This window comes from Saccoglossus kowalevskii, chromosome 10 (genome assembly GCF_978046115.1).
Source record: "Saccoglossus kowalevskii chromosome 10, keSacKowa6.1, whole genome shotgun sequence".
Classification (NCBI taxonomy): Eukaryota; Metazoa; Hemichordata; class Enteropneusta; family Harrimaniidae; genus Saccoglossus; species Saccoglossus kowalevskii.
The window spans coordinates 16,064,120-16,084,541 of NC_140650.1; the positions used below are offsets into that span (position 1 = coordinate 16,064,120).

The following is a 20,422-nucleotide window of genomic DNA, read 5'->3' on the forward strand; positions in this document are numbered from 1 at the left end:
TTTAAAATAGTGACTTAGGGGTTAGAATTTTCGTCACTTTTTCTTCCGGGACCCAAGCTTACTTTCATGACAACAGTGAAAACGATAAATGACGATTCTCGATTCTGAATGTTATCACAGTCACAAAGAGTACTCATCCGAAATGTACGTGTAGTTCTTCGTAGAGCTTGTGCACTAAACGTGGATATTCCATCGAAAACGAGCTTAAAATTTCAAATTCGCGGAACATCAAGTGATCGACACAAAAATGAAACAAAATGGTGGGCCTTGAAATCTCAAGCAATAGAGAGCGTACACAGCGCGACACGCATCCTTGAGGAATTAGGCAGATTCACACCTTTTAACAATAGCGTTTCCTAACAGTCATTTTTAGTAACCGTAGTTTCATAGAATGAAGGAGAAATAGACACTGGGTTTTTAACTTTGTATTCAACTATTAACGAAAATAAAACTTAATCCGCATTCAACTCCTCGCTTAAAAAAAAGTATTGATCATTAGACTTACGTAACATGTTCCTGCCTCTCCATTGTCACTTGCACCATGGTTTATAGTTCCATGCTTGCACACAACATGGATGGTGTGAATATATCTCCATAGATGTTACAACAGTACGCACTGTCGTGTACGTACACAGAAGCTTGCTAATGAAAACAAATGATGCATATACGTTCGTTGTAGGGAAAGGTTCGGGTCGTGGAGTAGGGGAGACTAAGACGAGGTGTGTCTAGTTAGAACACAAAGTAGCAGCTGATTTAATCATTCAAACTAAGCATCTATATACAAACAGAAATTGTAGGGTAGCAGGATGTTGCATAATACTGAAGTCGTAAAGATTACCGTACACATGGTTAGCCATTCGTTCTTATCTATGCCGTCAAAGACATAACACATTTTCCGAGATTTGTTTTGCAAATTTATGTTTTATTAAAACAGCAGATCATAAGGTAGTCAATATTAATCTAGTACTACAAATATGCCCTGGTAGAAATGTCATCTGAATTCTCAAGGGGGATATTTGTTTCCACGGGAGGGAGGAGGGGGGCACAGTCACAGTCACTTGGGGGCTGAAAATCAATAAATACTAATTTTTTGAAAAAAAATCATCCGCTATACGTATATAAATAAACAAGTTGTTGAACATGGCACCTAGTAAATCGACACCCTGTTGGTTTCAAATTTCGATTTCTTACCTTAAAATGCGAAACAAAATTTTTAGAGGGGATCAGGTGTTACGTTAATAACCATTGTTCATAATCGCTAACTTGGTTTTATTCAAAACTGCACAAATCCCGCGTTTTCTGATGATATCCGACAATTTCATGATCGAAAATGGCCAGCAGCCAGAATCAAGGGGGATTCGCACAAGAGTTCTGGGTAAAACAAGTGCGCATACTCATTTTCAGCCAATCAGGCCAGGCAACAGCGAGTACTTCCTAATTTGTATTTATATTTATACAACACATTTGAAGTCAGAAATATGGATGACTTAACATTTTCTTGTATTTTATTTGCATTACTAACATTTTAATGTCAGCCATTGGAAAGCATTTCTAAAAAACGTGTAATAAATTTATTATCAACTAATAGTATATAATCGCAGATTCCCGTTTACTTGCACCATGGAACTATAGTTCCATGCTTGCACACAGAGCTTCCGTCAAGACCCAATGCTCATCGACTATAACACCAGCGCAGGTACGTATATGATCACCGGGAGAATCTCCCACATCGATGCGAAGAGCTACGTGCCATGGCCAACTTCCATCTGTCGCGTTATCACCACGAACTATACGATCCGCGGGTGAATTTACTGTGCCACACGACGTCACGCCTACGTACAAGAATAACATTTGATAAACTGGTTAAAAATATTTAGCCGTGATCTTTGTTTAGATTACGATCTTGATGTACAGAAGCAAATCGTCAAACTCAAAAACCGCCTATGCTCTCACTTTGTCTTCAATGAATTCGATGCAAATAGCGAGATTCGGATTAAGCGTACAGAACTGATTACAAATTAATCAAATATTTGATGATTCTGGTAGTTTTTTGAATACTGTAAAGGGATTAATTATTCACTGGGTTTTAATTTTGCTTATTTCGCTGACTGGGAAATGCGCTAAATTAAAACCCAGTGAATATGTAAAATTTTGCATAGAAAACATTACCTAAATGAAAAAAACGTGAATTTAAAACCCACTGAATATGCCTGAAATGGTAAATCAGCGAAATTTAAACCCAGTGAAAATTAGTCATTTTACAGTAGTATTACAATTGCAATTTCGACTACCTTTGAATTCACAATAAAACTTGTCTAGGGGGGAGGGTTGTACTGACCCATGCAAGTCTACCACGTCTGTCGAAACCAACATGTTGAATCAAGTGCGATTGGTCAGTACCACGACTAACACCGGATGTCAACGAATTATCAATGGCTATTCATGTATACATTTACACTTTGTAGCTGGTACAAGTCTGTGAGGGGGGGATTGCGAGTCGATACCACACCTTTTTGCACATCGATAGACGTAAATCCAGCGAACGTACGCAACTTCGATTTCTGCTCAATAAAATGAACATGCAGAAATGATGATACAACAAGTCTCAAAAACCACCGATCTCAGCTTTGCCAGTGATCTCAACTTTAGCGGCTCGTATCAAAACATGTGTACCTACCAGTTTCCATTGTCGACTGTATCCACTGATTGCCGGCAGTAATACGCGAGTACACGCCTGGATACGATGGGTCGGCACAACCAAATCCCCAGCTAGTAAGTCCTGCCAAATACCACAATCAGTCATCCATTTGACACATCATAGGACCGCCAATGTCTCCCTATATATAAAAAATTGGACACCGGTTTATGGATGCGTTAACAAAGTTACTCTGCCGATGTGAAGCGCGGAGGAGGGGGTACTATAAAATCACGTCGACAGGGAGGTGCTGAAAATACTCAAAATGTCAAGTTATTAATTCAAGCTACCAATACGAGTAATTTGTGTTTATTACGACCTTGTTTTCACGTTGTTTTGTACAGTTTATACACAAACTACTGTAAAATACATTTTTCCTATATTTTTCATTCAAAAAATAAAGTGAAAATAAATTCTATACAAAACTCCCAAAGTTCAGCGAAAATTAATTCCACAGTAATAAGGAAAATACAATCAGTTACGATTAGAAGAATTTTGTGCAACGAGAACAAATCAAATAGTCGTTCTACCCGAGTGTAAAATTTATACGCAACAAATGCGGCATCTCCCAGCTAGTATGTGATTTCGAGCAACACCACCGGAATTAATTGACGACAAATATTACACGCGTAGAGTGCCGTTCGTTCTGTGTACAGTATTTAGTTTCGGCATTGTACACACAACTAAGGTTTCGAACGTACGTAAATTTGTTCATAAAATATACCAACATGGAATTTTATTTCCATGGCAACTTGAAACTTCTCGGTATTATTACTGCTGTACATAAAGTCTACTTACAAAACACGCGCCATTTCCGGGTTGCGCGGCACAAACCATCGATTCTGTTAAATATTCGCTGTAACTGCTTCGACAGAAATATTGATCTAATATGTCAACAGTAGCTTCTTTGAGAGTATCCGACACAAATACATCTAGTATGATAATAAGAACACTAGCGATATTAAAAATAGAAATATTAGGCGAGTGTTTGAATAGGTCGGCGATTGATTATGGGTAGAGGGTCTGGTAGATCCTCTTGCGGGCTGGGGCGGAACGCACCCGAGATTTTTGACAGATCATTACATTTTTGTAGCGCCATCAACCGCATGAAGTAGGGTTTTTTATCTGCGGAAATAGTGTCGTACATTTCACGATAGTTTTTTAGGAATCTATAACTGAAATCACAATACTTGTACATTTTTAGCCATGTGAACCACTATTATGGCAGTTTATTTTGGAAATCAACACGCGTTGATATACACACTTTCATATACACGTTGTAATTTTGTAAAGCGCTATTATAATAAGTGTAAAAATCTGACATTGCAGCTTGGCAAGGGACTGAAACAGCTTTAGTCGATGTGCAACATCTCGACGTGAGGGGGGAGATGCAGGTACAGCCTCTAACTGCTTGGCTATCGAATTGCCGATGGTGGCGTATGGGTGGAGAACTTAGGTTATATCAAGCGGTATGCAATGAATTATTCATCATGGATTAAAATATCTTTCAATTTCAGTGACCTTCGTGTCCACCTTTCAAAATTTAAACGCTTATAGGAGTCACATTTATGAAAAACTATTTTCCATTTGTTTTCTAAAACCAAAAATCATTAAGATGGTATTTTAAAATGTTAATGCTGCACTCAGTGGGCGTTGCAATTTTTGTTTCCAAAAGTCTTATAGGGAAATATACTAATACAAATCAAGAACACAAAACAAATACAAATTTTGCAGTTCTGAAAACTACTTTAAAGGGCGGCATTCGTCGCGCAGCGTCCTGTTTGATATGAGACTCGTAGCGACGTATACAACTCGTGTAAATTACATTGTTTATTTACATAAAATTCGAACACGCGCTGCGCTGCGCGACGACCACCGCGCTTTAGCTTTATTACAGAGATTGTGCCCGACTGCACCATCTGATTCCTTCGAGTTGTATTTAAAAATGGGCAATATAAATTAAAACTGGCATTGATTTTGTAAATTGTCTTCCGATGATATTTGGGTTTTCAATTGCCTAAAGAATCATTACAACAGCATATTCAACAAGCGATTTATTTACTTGCTGACTGACCCATAGGATTCACTCACATGGAGAGACTGCTCCCCATCCAGCAATAACGCATTCTTTGCCAGCACTAAAGAAACAGTCGTCTCCGTGCGCAGGTAGACATATTGGTTGAATATAGAAACTAAAAGGTATAGCAACATGCAAGTACAAGAGTGCAAAGTCCCAATCGTCCCAAATTGCCGTATCGTAGAGTGGATGCACTGCGATGTAGTCAACGGTAGCATGGTATTCGTGCGGCGTCGATTCTGATTGCGATACAAAACCAATTCGTACCTTCAAGTCTGCTGGACTCGCGTTTTCCCTGTTAATGGAATTGACATCGAGAAGTTAAGCTAAATTGGTAGTTGTCGCCCAGGGCAATGTGTGAAGACGCCCAACTAAACACGACGGTGTGTCCGAATCTGAATCACTGCAGTTTATTTCAGGAACATGCCCACTTCGGCCGCATTGTTGATGGTCACCATTAACTAGGACATTTCCACCAAATATCGTACATTCAAACTTTACAAGAGAAAAATCTTTACGCACGGGAATGATATACAAGGATATAAAACCAGCACAATCAAATACCGCCACCACACACCACACCCCGCACATTACTTACGCACAGTAGGCAGCAGTAAGAATCCAATGTTCATTAACAACGACTCCGCCACATATAATTCTGTCTTTCCACCAGTACCATCCACGGCCAACTGCCTAGAGTAGAGTTAGTCCCGCCATATACTTTGTTCATTGTGGCTGGACTAATGCCGCATTGAGAGGGCTCTTTGGACCAAAATGAACAATCAACGACAATTACAGCAGTCTGCATGAGAGGGACAATCTTCCAGGGGACCGTGCATTTCGCTATATACGTGGTAACATTAAACGCATGTTGCGCGGGCTAGTACCGCGGCGACAACCGTTGCAAAATCAGAATAATATTACCACAAAATCATTACCTGCAGGAATTTCACAAATGAAAAACATTCTAATGATACATCGGTTAAATGCCCATTGTACGTCACTTCCTTCCTCTGACCTGAAAATGAAAAACCCGCGTATGACTTATTGTTGGGAGTTATTAAAATATAACTTGAAATAATCATGTATATAGTGCACCATGTACTATTTATCCCAGAAGTATTACTAGTATTCTTCATGAGCACTGCCAGGAGGAGCGCGTAGCCATGGCAACTGGAATTGGGGCAACTACAGTTTTCATACTATGTGAAATGCATGCTATTTTCTGGCCAAAATCATCGGGAGTAACTTAAAGAGCAGAGGTCACAGACACATTTGAAAAGTACAAAAAAATAGCATCTTTGTATATCAAACTTATTCAACAACTTGTCAATACATTTTAGAGCGAGTAGCTCGTTTCTAATATTGTCAATACCAATCTAGTTAGAATCCATTTCATTTGTCGACTTGTACGATGATGCATTTTACTACAAGTATTACTTGATAAGTTGTTATATTGTATGCGAATTCCCAGAATAACTTGTTATTGGTGCACAAATTACATTTTGTAATTACAGATACAAATAAAATGCGCCTGTAAATTCACCCTTTTCATCAAGGCGCCCCAACGACAGTTATGTAAGGTTATATGACGTTATATGACGTTATGTAACGTTATATGACGTTATGTAACGTTATATGACGTTATGTAACGTTATATAACGTTATATGACGTTATATGACGTAGACGAACGTAGCCCACGGAGTCATTTAGAAAATAGCAATGCTATGCAAGGAAATGCAATGCTTGATGCGCGACCATCAACTCTGAGCTTGTTATTCGAGAATCCAGCTAATATCGAATATAAATAGATCTCACCTTAGATATACACAGTCACGCTGTTCGTTGTTGGATTTCCCAGAATACCAGTCTCCGTAAAACGTTGGTTTAGTTTTATCTGACCATTTTAATTTACCTTCCCTCCGTATATCGTTCAACCCTATCCAGAACGAGCCCTCAATTCCACCGTGACGCATCATGTCTTCGTAGAGGGCGTTTTTGACCATATCGGATGGCTGAGCCAATTTACCGCCACGTTTACGGAAAAACAGCTTTGCGTTATCCCACGACCGTTTTCTTGTGACAACCAAGATGTCAAACTGGAATCCACGAAACAATTCAACTTCTGATGACGTAATACAAGACAGTATTGTTATGTTAATGATGTACATTAAATGCCGGGACATAATTTCAACTTCAAACCTAACTTTTGCTTTCATGCAAAAGGTCGGGTTCAGCCTACGAGTCGTGTACCTAAACTTGAAGAGATCTTTTCAAAATGCATTTTAAAAACCTAGAGAGTTGACCAATTCAGACCAATTGAAAACTTTCCAACTTCTCCATGACTAAAGAATTTCACAGCCCCAGATTTCACAGCCCCAGATTCACAGCACTCCCTGAATGTGTTCATGGGCAGAGCTCCAGAAGGAGTACCTACACTTTATGCATTTTTTTTTTAAATTATGCTAATTTATTCATGACGTAGCAGTTTCTGTGCTCATGAATATTCATTAATTTGTGGGTCAATACATTTTAAAAGGGGCGATATATTATTTTTGGGGGAAGAGTTAGAAAGGGGGATTAGCAATCCTTAGGGGGTCAATACAAAAGAAGGGACCCATTTGGAGAGCAGCCATGCTCCTCGTGTCTGTTGTTGCACGTGACCTACAGCTGTCAACTGTGTTCGTTCTTCGACTGTGTTCGTTCTTCGACTGGCTTCCATGTGGGGTAGTATTCTTGTGTTCTGTTTTCCCGACTTGAGTTTTTGAATCCGCTGTTTATGTTTTTAACGTCTTTCATGTCTTTTGTAGGAGTGTCCAATCCGTGATTCGAACTTGCGATCTTTGAGTTCCCAGCGCACTGTCTTGTCCACTGTACCACGAGTGTCTTCACACAGGAGTTAGGATTTAAGTCCTATTCATAGGAGCACTGTCTTCACTAGCATTCAAAAATCTAACTAAACATACTGGATTCGAACCAGCGATCGCTCACATTGCTGACATAGTACAAATCAACTGAGCTATGTGGGTAGTCATGTAAACTAAATAATTTGTTGTCATATTTAGCTTTATTGCCAAATGGTGTTTGCGAGAAAAAGATGGGCAGGCAAGGGAATTGAACCCAGGTCCTCCTGATCACTATGTAGAGAACTGACCCACAAGACCACAATGGATTGACTGGATGTGTTTGCATTTGATAAGACTATATAGTGTGTATATATATATAAAAATACAACATATTGTCCAAAAAATTGCCAATTTTGTGTTTTTACTTGTGTAAACTATATGCATGCCATAACCCTAATGCCAAGACACGTTCCTGTTTATAATTGCTCAATAATGATACTCTGTTGTGCACTGTCTGCGGGTAAGTTGCATTGATGTCAACTGATTAAACAAGTCGCGTTTAAGTAATTTCCACTATTAACAAGTGGTTAAATTGTGACAATAAATGTGTGGACAAATATTTGAGATTAATTTTGGTGTAGACAACTCTCGTTTAATTATTTTACACCATTACAAGTTGTTAAATTGAGAGAATAAATGTCTCGACAAATATTAGTTTGATGTAAACAACTCACGTTTGATTAATTCCCACAATTACAGGTTGTTAAATTGAAAGAATAAATGTGCGGACAAATATTTTAGACTTATTTTTGTGTAGACATCTCTCGTTTGATTAATTCCCACAATTACATGTTGTTAAATTGAGAGAATAAATGTGCGGACAAATATTTTAGACTTATTTTGGTGTAGACAGCTCTCGTTTAATTATTTTACACCATTACAAGTTGTTAAATTGAGAGAATAAATGTATGGACAAATATTTTAGACTTATTTTGGTGTAGACAGCTCTCGTTTAATTATTTTACACCATTACAAGTTGTTAAATTGAGAGAATAAGTGTGCGGACAAATATTTTAGACTTATTTTGGTGTAGACAGCTCTCGTTTGATTAATTCCCACAATTACAAGTTGTTAAATTGAGAGAATAAATGTGCGGACAAATATTTTAGACTTTTATTTTGGTGTAGACAGCTCTCGTTTAATTATTTTACACCATTACAAGTTGTTAAATTGAGAGAATAAGTGTGCGGACAAATATTTTAGACTTATTTTGGTGTAGACAGCTCTCGTTTAATTAATTCCCACAATTACAAGTTGTTAAATTGAGAGACTAAATGTGTGGACAAATATTTTAGACTTATTTTGGTGTAGAAAAGTTGCATTTAATTTACTTCCACAAATTACAAATTGTTAAATAGAGAGAATAAATGTGTGGACAAATATTTTAGACTTATTTTGGTGTAGACAACTCTCGTTTAATTATTTTACACCATTACAAGTTGTTAAATTGAGAGAATAAATGTATGGACAAGTATTTGAAACTTATTTTGGTGTAGACAACTCTCATTTGATTAATTCCAACAATTACAAGTTCTTAAATTGACAGAATGAATGTATGGACAAATATTGACCATTATATTTGTGAGTAAATACCTGTTGTTTAATTAATTTCCACCTCTACAAGGTTGAGAGAATAAATGTGTCGACAAATATTTGATACTTATTTAGGTGTAAGAACTCGTGTTTGACCAACTTCCACCATTGCAAGTTGTTAAAATAATGAAATAAATATACTGGTATCATTGGATATTTGATTTAATTGTGAAACTTTCTAACAAAATGTTAACTGCTGGCTTCGAACCCTCAATCAACAATTCCGCAGACACAGTATAAATTCAACAACACCACAGAAGATATTCGTCTGTTGCCTGAATTGTTTTCGTAATATAGGGAACGCCATCGACACTTTAACAAAACTTACCTTGACTTGGGTCTTGTTTATCTCTTGTCACAATCTGGAAACTGTTGAACAAATTGCGCGTCGTCCAGTTTAAGACGTTAGTTATTTTATTATTTATTCATTCAGTTTTGTATGGTGGAGTTTTGTGAGGTTTATTATTTTTTTGGGACGTTCTTTGTTAACTTGTTTACGGTTTGAGAGATTTCAGTTTATTTGATTTACGTTTTTACGGTAGCTCTGAGCGGGACTCGAATCCACTGTCTTTTCAAGCTAATTTTGTTTTATTTTGATGGCACGCTTGTGTACCACGCCACGACGTTGGTCGTTAAGTGGTGTTCATTTTTCTAACTACTCCAGTGTTCCGATGAGTTGAACGGAAAAGCCAAAACGATTGCTGGTTTCTGATTGCTTCGGTTCTGGTGAGTGTGTATCTAGTGTGATTCGAACCCATGTCGTTTGTATTGGGCGTTTTTTTATTTCCCATGTTGGCTACGCCGTAATATGCAACCACTTCCCCGTTTTATTGTGATTTTGAGTGTTTAATGGTGTCTTCCTCACCCGTCACGCCATGACCCAGTTTCAACCACACGGCCATTTTGCAACACAGTTCGTGACCCTCGGCGTCACCCGACTGACTATATGAGCGTTCTGTTCAACTGTTAAGCTAGGATTTATTACCGTTATTATCATTATATTGTCACGTGATTTGTTTTACCTTATGTGTAATGTGTAAGTATCTTTATTGTAATTTGTATATACCAATTCGTATATACCGAGGAAACGACCCCGATTGAAGGTCATGTATTTTATGACGTCACCAATTCGTGTGTAGGTACTGCTTCTAGATCTGTGCCTAATTAGAAAATACGCAAACATGCCTCGTGGCCAAAAATTTCGAAAACAGTTCAGAAAGATATGGTAAAGTTTCTAAATACTAATTTTACAATTGACCTACACGAACATCAGGTTGGATCTATTGCACTGAAGTGTATACAAATTGACGGACTTGTACGGAGTCGCAAATACATTCAATACATACAGTTCAGTCCAATTGTTATACGTGTCACTATCGGTTTTTTTAACAGAAAAAATATCAGATATTCAGTTAGAAACCTCAAATTCTAAACAACAACAACTACCTAACCTGTATAAGTACGATATTTGGATGATCACGCATTATAAACGAATACAACCGAACTCGGCCAGATTTCAACTCGGCCAAGAAAAAAATGCACAACTCGGCCAGTTGTGAATGTCGAGGTGTTAACTGGTCATTGGTCAACAATTGTCACCTTCTTTCACGTCTGTTGCCGTGGCGGCATTTTATTTCCAGATGTTATATGCTACACAACATACCCAGTGACGCATCCGTTTCACTGACTGTTTTTGACTAATTCCCGTGACTGTTTTATTGTCGATTTCAACAACGCAAGTTTACATACACACACAAACGCTACTGGTTCTCCGACATGTTCAAGTTGTTGATTTCAACATTGGCTGAACATTGTCGATTTCAGTGACGCAAATTTTCTTTTCAAAGAAAAAACACAGACATTACATCGGAATCACAGACATCACATCGGCGACCGTCTGGCTACGCTGTGTAACAACACAACACACAAAAAAGAAACGCTCCTGTTTCCCCGACTGTTGTCGATTTCAGTGACGCAAGTTTTCAAAGAAAAAGCTCTGCTATGTAAAAACACTAAAACTAATGTTTCAATTTGTAGCAGTTTTGTATGGCGCAACATTTTATTGTGTGATCCTTAATGCATTTTATTTTTCAGATCCATTACAAAATATTGTGAAGATTTACGAGTTGCATTTAATAAATCACTTCTGTTATAGATAAACTTTATGTTACGGTAAAATAAACTACTAGTATATATAATAATGGACTATGCTTGAGTATGATTCACATGCGTCTTGACTCACCGTGATAATAAACCATTTGACAAGGCTACAAGTGTGATTCACAATCGGCGCTAACCCACGGTGTGTTTAAATGAACTAAGGCAGTAGTGTTTTAGATCATGGAACTATAGTTCCATGTTTAGATCGATTCACGGATGGCTTTGTAGTGGGTAAACAAGATTTATGCAAGATTTACTCACCAAAAGTTCTTTATTTTTAACTTGTCACTGTGCTTGGCAAACAGGAAAAGGCTACAATGCTTCATGCGCGGAACCAAGCTATGTATACATTGCATATATATTTAAAAACACAACGCGGTTATTACCAGATTGTAACATCATCTATACCATTTTTCTCGCCCAATGTGATTACACTCACACATATATATTGTTCGTAGCTGGGGGAGCAGTATATATGAATGAAAATAAAAATAATAAGAACATTATAACGGTTAATCGCTGGAAAAAACCCATGGATTTAATAAGATACCTCCAAGGAATAACAAAAACATTTTGGCAAAGCGTCCCGGTTTTATTGGAACGTTCACAGCCATGGCTGCACCCTCTAGCGGCTGATAGCCATAAGCATAATTCTTTGCCAAATTCTGCTAGGAATGAAAACACCTTTACACGACTTGTTACTTTCAAAAAAAATAGTTTTATTTAGGAAAAGTACAGACCAATTTGAACACTGCAATTGGTAAATAAATGCAAATACACCGTTCTTGTAAGATACGAGTTATTGGTAAATAAATGCAAATACATCGTTCCATGGAGGTTTTACCTCCATGATCGTTCTTGTAAGATACGAGTTATTGGAAAATAAATGCAAATACATCGTTCTTGTAAGATACGAGTTATTGGTAAATAAATGCAATTACGCCGCGCTTGTAAGGTACAAGTTGTTGTACATAGGGGAAATTCTATTTTAGTTGTTGAAAGTCACGGGACAACCTGGCAATATCATGAGTGCTTGTGTCTGTGCGTATCTTGAGAGATCGACGCAACCCATAAAATATAAACCAGCAGTAATAAGTTGTGTGTTTCAATAAAAGAATGGACATATTTGGCATAAAAATCACAATGGAAATACTGTTGATAACTACACGTGGTCACACCTTTTACCGACTTGTTAAAGAAGAGCTCCCCTGTCGTATGCCACCAGTCAAATCGCGCCTCGCACGAGGTGTTTATTCATCCATGTCTGTCGATTACAAGTTAGTATGCCCACGCTTGTAGCCATGAAGTATTTTACGCACCGATCACGCGAACTCCATTATTTTTGTGACCATAAAGTTGAAAAAAAAACATGACACAAATTGATAATATACATGGAAATATGAAAACAGTGAAAACTGTTATTTCGAATAACGATTGCGCCACATTTAAAAAATAAGTTAAGAAACATAATGTGAATTAAAAAACAATTTTGCTTTAGAAACCTACCTTGTTACCCTGCAAAATATTGAGATGCGCGAAAATCTAACTAAATTCTACCTCAGTGACCATAACTTGAAAATTGAGACACAAAGAAACACGCCCGAAAGAAATGTTCTATTTGAAACGGCAAAAAACAAAACTTTTCCACCAAAGACACAATTCATAGCCTTGCTAAACAACAGTGGTCTAACACTCCCTGTGGCGAGGTACCCGGAAAGAAATATTTTGAAAAAAAGACACCAACCCCAGTGACAATTTTAGTTCGTTTTATTTTATTTATTTGTTGTAACCTTTTCTATTGCAAACTATGCCTCGAAAGCGACATGTCGAAGTTTAGTACAGGCGGCATCATCAATTACGTACTCACTTCTATTCATGTTGTTAACACCTTTAAGCCGTGAATTTTTTTCTTTAAACAATGATCCGCCGCCAATTGACAGGTCATTGTTTGCAACTTAGCGTATAAAGTACAGAAGTCGGGCATTTAACTTGGCGACAGAGTGGGACATCTTGCTACATTGTTACATTCCGACTTCAGTTCTCAATTTATTCACGCAATCTCCCCCACGAAAACACATCCTAACAAACCACAACAATGCGGACCCTGAAATGTATTGCTCAACAACCAGAAGCACAACGTGCAAAGAAACAGTTTGTTCAGATATGAACGCATATCGAATATAATTTATACCCAATCTGTTTTGGATCGTCCAAACCAGGGCCGGATCGTCATGGCAACATGTTGTTTGCTTGAGTGGAGTGGACCGCCAACAGCCTTCCGGTTTGTATATACAATAACATGGCATAGTTTCAAAACTGTTGTATTTCATTTCCACTGAAGATTACTACATGCCTCTCACCATTCTTAATTAAACCCTTGCCGTCCGTGCAGTATTTATTTTTACATAAATAACGCAGTGCTCGTTGCTGCCGCTTGTGACACGGAAACAATAACAAGCGTCTAATGCAAGAATCACACCTTGCAAGATGTGTTAATTAACCATGAGGGTTACACCACGGTTACTAGAACTCCAACGTTTTTAACCATAAAGCACTGCGTCACTGAAACCGATAATCCTTGTGGCCATATTTTATTTTTTAACAATCGACAACCCTTTCAGCATCACTGAAATCGACACCCCTTGACGCCCGTACATTTTTTTATATTGTATTGTGATTTGACTCTGGCAGTCTGTAATACAGCGCTCGCTATTGCATCGCTGAGATCGATAACCCTTGGTGCCCGTGTATTTTTTTTAAACATTTTATTGCGTCACTGAAATCGACACCCTTTGACAAACCCATTAACACATATGCTGGCCGAGTACGGTCACTGGCCGTGATCGGTCACTGGCCGAGTAGAATTCTGGCCGAGTTCGGTGGTCACCTTATAGAATAACGTTAAATATTAATGTCGAATTTTGACTTTGCGAGACACCTATACACTTCAACTTACTTTCTTTGCAGCGCGGCATTCTGTTGAACACAGAAAGACAGCGAGAATAAAGATAATTGGACACGCCAAACATGATGACTTCACCTGCAACACTATCGTAGACGATGTTGTTCGCGTCACTGTCTTCGTGACGGTGTGACTCGCATTTCCAAATGTTCACAGACTATTACACGTGTACTTGATCGCTAAGCCAATCAGATACGACATTAGAATTGTAATGTGATCGATGACCAATCGCATCAACTGTATACAACACCAACCAATCAGAAAACCGGCAATAGACTGATGTGGAATGATATGAATCCAACGCGTCTTTGCATGGGATGGAAAATCGATAACACACCGGTGTGAGTGGTGTGATTGGTCACGCGAGGTGAAGCAATTTCACTCAGTTAAATATGTAAATTATTTGTTTAATCAACAATTAAAAATAATCAGAATGGCAAAAGCATATAAATGTTAACATTTTTTTTGCGAAAATGTTGATCTAATATTTTGTGCAGTATTCGTTGTAATTAATTAGCAAAAAATGAATATAATGCTTTGCATATCCGATTGTATACTTTTATACGACTATTCTAGCCATCAGTAGGTATGAATGGCGCCCTCGCCGGCCGAATGGCCTCAGACCCCACTGAGTTGAGTTTCGCGGGCGACTCTTGTCAAAAAGAAAAAAATACCCTTTTTCGTGTTAATTTTAATAACCCTAAGCAGCGAAAGTGCGTAGACGTGACTATGCCTCTTTGAGCACCACTCACAATAAGCGTTTTTATGTTACAGCATGCATACAATTCAAGTGCCCCCTCCCGGGGCGTTCTCCTATATCCTAGCTTTCAGAATATGTATACTTTGTCAAGATTACATGTACAGTATACTTTAGTATGAATGTTTTCCAGGTTGTTAAACTGTCCTACCCCTAGCATCAAAAACACCTCGTTCCTAGCTACGTACACTCTATGTACAATATCACTGATCAAAATAAGATCCTAGTTTTTTTTAATATGTACTTGTACGATGATGCATTTTACTACAAGTATTACTTGATAAGTTGTTATATTGTATGCGAATTCCCGTATTGTTATGTTAATGATGTACATTATATGCCGGGACATAATTTCATACGTAACTCTTGCTTTCATAATTGCAAAAGGTCGGGTTCAGCCTACGAGTCGTGTACCTAAACTTGAAGAGATCTTTTCAAAATGCATTGTAAAAACCTAATTATTTATTTTTATTTTACATTTTATTTTTATTTATTATTTATTTGCTGGCAGTTTTTTATGAGTTTTGGTTATCGCGATACAAAATATGATGTACTTAATAACAATAAAAAAACAATTACAAAATAATAAAATTATAAGATAAAAATAAAATAAAATAAAATATATAAAATTAAATTAAATTCACGCCGTACAATTCATCAGATTTTAATCAGATTGGGCTACGTACATTCTGAGAATATATATCATACTAATAAAACCCAGCGCATTATATAACTCTTATCTAAGACGTTTTCGCCTACGGCTCGGACTCCTAATCGGGCAGTAAATCAAATGCTTCTGACGACAATCTAAGAGGAAATATCGCGGTCTTTTCATATTTATTACATGCATAGACCGGAAATTGCAAATTGGAACAACTGTAAAGCTAATTTTGAATATAAAACCCACGTGTTTGCCATTAGAGACTACTAAACGTGCCTGGAAGCTAAAGAAAACAATTCGTGTAGCGTGTGGATTTTTAATCTGCCGCGTGTGGAACGCACATAGTGCACGCCATGATGCTAGCAGTGACGTACTTATTTACGTCATAGTTCCTATTGTGAAAGTAAAGTCGATCATATAATGTTCCCATGCTGGAGGGTCCGAGTCGTAAGCTGTAATCAATTGTTTTTATTTTCGTAATAATGTATTTTAAATAAATAAAAACGTAAATTCGTAGACATGGGCAAGGTGTAAAAAGTAATCAGCTATTTTATTCGTCCGTAATTTGTACAAATATATTATTTTTTTAAGCGTATAAAGCATTTTCCAAATTAAATGTCGTAATTCGTACGCAATTTCCAATTTTGATTCTTAAACACAAATTATCAAACATATTATAAAAATGTAAAATGCAATTAAGAATTTGCTTTATTTGTAACGTGTAAAAACCTATTTTTTAATGTAAATGGAACTTTTATTTTATTTCCTGTAAAAACGTAAAATGCCGTTTTTATTTCATGTAACGTGTACCAGCTATTCCCCTTGCTGTGATTATTCTTTACAAACATAATTCACATTTTTTCTTGACTGTCTTATACAGGCATATTCTCCACCAATCTGTCACACATTAAACAACTACTATCAGATTCAGAACACGACGGACGCATATTGTTGCATCACGTGTCCGACGACGTCACCAACGACACAACATATGACTCCTTATCGTCAATAACTTTCACAATGATATATTGGTTGAACATGTTTCGATGGCATAAAACGCCCAGGTGTCATTACGTGACATAAATATTTTGTGTGATAACATCGACAAGTTTTTTTCTCAGCAATTGAAACGAACAAGTATAATACCTACATGATTTGTAAATGTAATCATAGTAAATTTTTTGGCTGCGGCTTCCACGTATAGCACTCACAAATACATTAATTAATTTTATATTATTATCGTTAATCGTTACAGTACATATAATTATAGTACGACTTCATGGAGTTCGGAGGCACAAATTTCGATATGACATCGAGAACGAAACTAACTCCACGTTTGTATAGTTAAATGTCAAATCGTGCATCAGACTTGATGGTGGGATTTCTGATTACTTTCCTTGTACCATTGGTGTTAGACAGGGCAGTGTATCGAGTCCTGTTCTTTTTTCTTTGTTTATAGATGAATTATATAATATGATATGATTGGGAATGTGGGATACAGGGGGGTTCAGCTAACGCAAGAAATGTTTGATTTATTTGCTTTATTGTATGCCGATGATGTAGTCATATTTGCCGATTCAATTGTGGGATTACAGCGGCTGATTAATATTTTAAAACGCTTTTGTATTAAATGAAAACTAACTGTAAATAAAAAAGAAAACTAAAATTGTAGTGTTTCGGAAAGGTGGCCATAATTCAACTAAAGAAAGATGGTTTATGAATGATGAACCAATTGAAACTGTAAATTCCTACAAATATCTTGGGTTATTGCTGTCATGTAGAAACAGCTGGTCTAAAGCTGTTGCAAATTTGGCCGCACAAGCACGCAAAACAATGTTTTCTTTATTTAGGTTTGAGTATAAAGTTGGTATACTTAATTATGATGTTTATTTCAGACTATTCGATGCTATAATTTTACCAATTCTTTTGTACGGGGCAGAAATTTGGGGGTTTAAGCAATATATTCAGGCTGAAAAAGTGCAGTTGAAATTTTGTAAACATTTCCTTGGGGTTGGTGATAAAACATGTACTGAAGCCGTACTTGGGGAATGTGGGCGGTTACCAATTTTTGTAAACTCCTTGTTAAAATGTATAAAATACTGGTTACGAGTCACAGAACTCCCTGAAGGGAGGGTTGTAAAGCATGCATACAGACTTATGTATAAAATAGATGAAAATGAAAGGACATCATGGGCCACTGAAATTAAAAATATACTTCATATGTACGGCTTTGGTATGGTTTGGATATCCCAGGGCGTGGGGGATGTAAACCTGTTCTTGGTACAGTTCAAGCAGCGGATAATTGATATTCATAGACAGGACTGTGTCACACGCAACGTAATATCACCGTAATTGGTATAGTACAGGTGTGATGGTTCAAATACCAAAATTGCAACAGTAACAGAAAGACTTCCCTGGCGGCGATGATAAAATACGAACACGGAGCCAACAGATGAGGTTTCAACTGGTACTGGTATTATTATACTCTGCAAACATCAAGTACAATAACGCGGTAAAACTCCACTACTCCAATAACTAGATACTTAAACTCCAATACAATTCAACGAGATCTCCGATCTGAACTCAGTGCTGAACAACTCCCCTATATATACCCCCACTGTCTATAAATAGACCATTACATCAGCATACATAATGAGTCTGGAACTTACTACACATTTCTAGAATGTTCCATTACCTTCTATTGCCTCCTACAGTGTTCTATTACCTACTCAACCAGTTTCTAAAAAAAATCTAGAATATTCCACCCAGACACAGTACGGTTCTAGAATATTCTCAGTGACACGGAAGTGGTAAATAAGTCGTATGCGACAGATTGGTACAGTGAAATGTGTTGCACTGCCAAACTAAGGTCATATTGTAATTTTAAAACCATGCTTGAACCAGAAAGATATCTTTTTGTAGTCACGGAGGCTAAACACAGACATGCTCTCGCACGTACTCGCTGTTCTAGTCATAGATTGCGCATTGAAGAGGGGCGCTATACAGGGTTGGAAATTGATGAAATAGTTTTGTTTATCTAATGTAGAGGACGAGTACCATCTTGTTCTTGTTTGCCCATTATTTCACTCTATGAGGAAACAGTTAATTCCTGAGTATTTTTGGCATCTTCCCAATTCAGAAAAAAAAATTTTTGTTATATATATATGTATTTTACAATTTCTGTACATTCTCCAGTGCTTGTGTATTGTTTTGTTTTTCTGTTATGTATAGTCATATGGGCCTGTGGCCTAAATGACAATAAACATTATTAAATCAAACGTACCCAAGCTTCCTTGTCTGATTTCTTCCCTACGATTTCTACTGTCGGAGGCATAAATCAAACAAGGCGAAATATAAGTACACCACGTGACAGGGCGCACTTACAACTTAGTGTTAAAATTGTTCTTGCATGGGCATTCGACATGAATGGTAGCCACCCACATTATCATTTGAACTACGTAAACCGCTTTGACGATACTACATGTATATACTGCCCTCAGTGGTTTATATGTTTGATACAATGAACAAAGAGCAGGTTCGCCGGGGGCCACAGGTGGAGGCGAGTCTACCTCAGTCTACGAATCTTTGATGGCTTATTGAATATAACAAACATTCGTATGAGGGCGCTATACAACATAACATGAAATGTTCACTCCTCCAAACGCCGCGTGAGGGTGGCTCTCATCTCGTTAGTAAAAAAAAAAAGATGTACTAAATTAAATTTGTTAAAAAATGGAATAGAGTCATTCTGATGTGATGTATTGTACAGTGTTTACATTTTTAATTTCATGATTTATTTTATTCCTAGCTAATTTATTAAATAGAAATTATTTTATTTGCGACCAAGACCAGCATATAAATAATAAATTAGAATAAAATATATGAGAACACATATTTGAATAAATATTTGAAAAATGGGGAAACAACAAACAAACAAACTAGAATTTATTTTAATCAGAGTGTCGAATTTTGGGCAAACAGTGAGTTTTACATGTGTTGTCTATATCGCTTTAGGTCTCACACAAATATCTTAGTTAGAGAGGATTCTAGCTGATTCACAAATCTGTACATATCTACTCGCAATATAATTTATATAATATTCTAACCATGTGTGCAGTGCATTCCATAAAAAAGCAAGACATAGTTTTTAGAGGTTATGTACACTCAAGATTTATTGAGTTTACCCAGAAGATGAAATCTGAAAATGCTATTCTGATTGTGCAAATAATAAAAGACTTGGACAATTTAGACAATTTTAGTTTTAGTGATAGAAAACGCAATATGTAGTACAACATATCTCTGGGTCCTTAGTTCTACTTGTGTCAATTTTTATTATTTCTGGTCCTTTTTCTTCAAGATTTGACTTTTCAGAAATTTTAAAATTTGTGGTAGAGCCAGGGCAAAATGTCTTGGCAATTAAATTAAATTTCTGTCTGCAGGTAATGCAAAATTATATCCACTTAGTTCCAAATTAACAAAGAAGTTGCACACAGCAATTTGTTGGTAAAATTGGGAGTTAAAATGTACATTATTCAATTAAGAATATTGTCACGCGCAACGTAATATTACCGTAATTGGTATAGTACACTGTACAGGTGTGATGGTTCAAA

At 37.0% G+C, this 20,422-nt stretch overlaps 1 protein-coding gene across 1 annotated transcript; it reads right to left on the bottom strand.

Moving 5' to 3' along the window:
* Window positions 1–1,477: 1,477 nt before the first annotated feature.
* On the bottom strand, window positions 1,478–6,792 carry LOC144358449 (collectin-11-like). The gene is made up of 5 exons (XM_078012137.2): window positions 6,592–6,792; window positions 5,711–5,790; window positions 3,494–3,627; window positions 2,678–2,837; window positions 1,478–1,832 (listed from the first exon to the last, which is right to left on the bottom strand). The coding sequence occupies exons 1-4, from the start codon at window positions 6,777–6,779 to the stop codon at window positions 2,796–2,798; spliced, it is 444 nt and encodes a 147-aa protein (XP_077868263.1). The 5' UTR covers window positions 6,780–6,792; the 3' UTR covers window positions 1,478–1,832; window positions 2,678–2,795.
* Between the last annotated feature and the right edge of the window lie 13,630 nt (window positions 6,793–20,422).

What these genes read in the sequence shown, in the direction of transcription:
- LOC144358449 (XM_078012137.2), bottom strand. Translation starts at nt 6,779, where the DNA reads ATGGTCAAAAACGCCCTCTACGAAGACATGATGCGTCACGGTGGAATT. An exon ending in CATTTGTGAAATTCCTGCAG is followed by an intron (nt 3,628 to 5,710) that starts GTAATGATTTTG and finishes TTATCATACTAG; the next exon opens with ATGTATTTGTGTCGGATACT. An exon ending in CCGGAAATGGCGCGTGTTTT is followed by an intron (nt 2,838 to 3,493) that starts GTAAGTAGACTT and finishes TTTTATATATAG; the next exon opens with GGAGACATTGGCGGTCCTAT.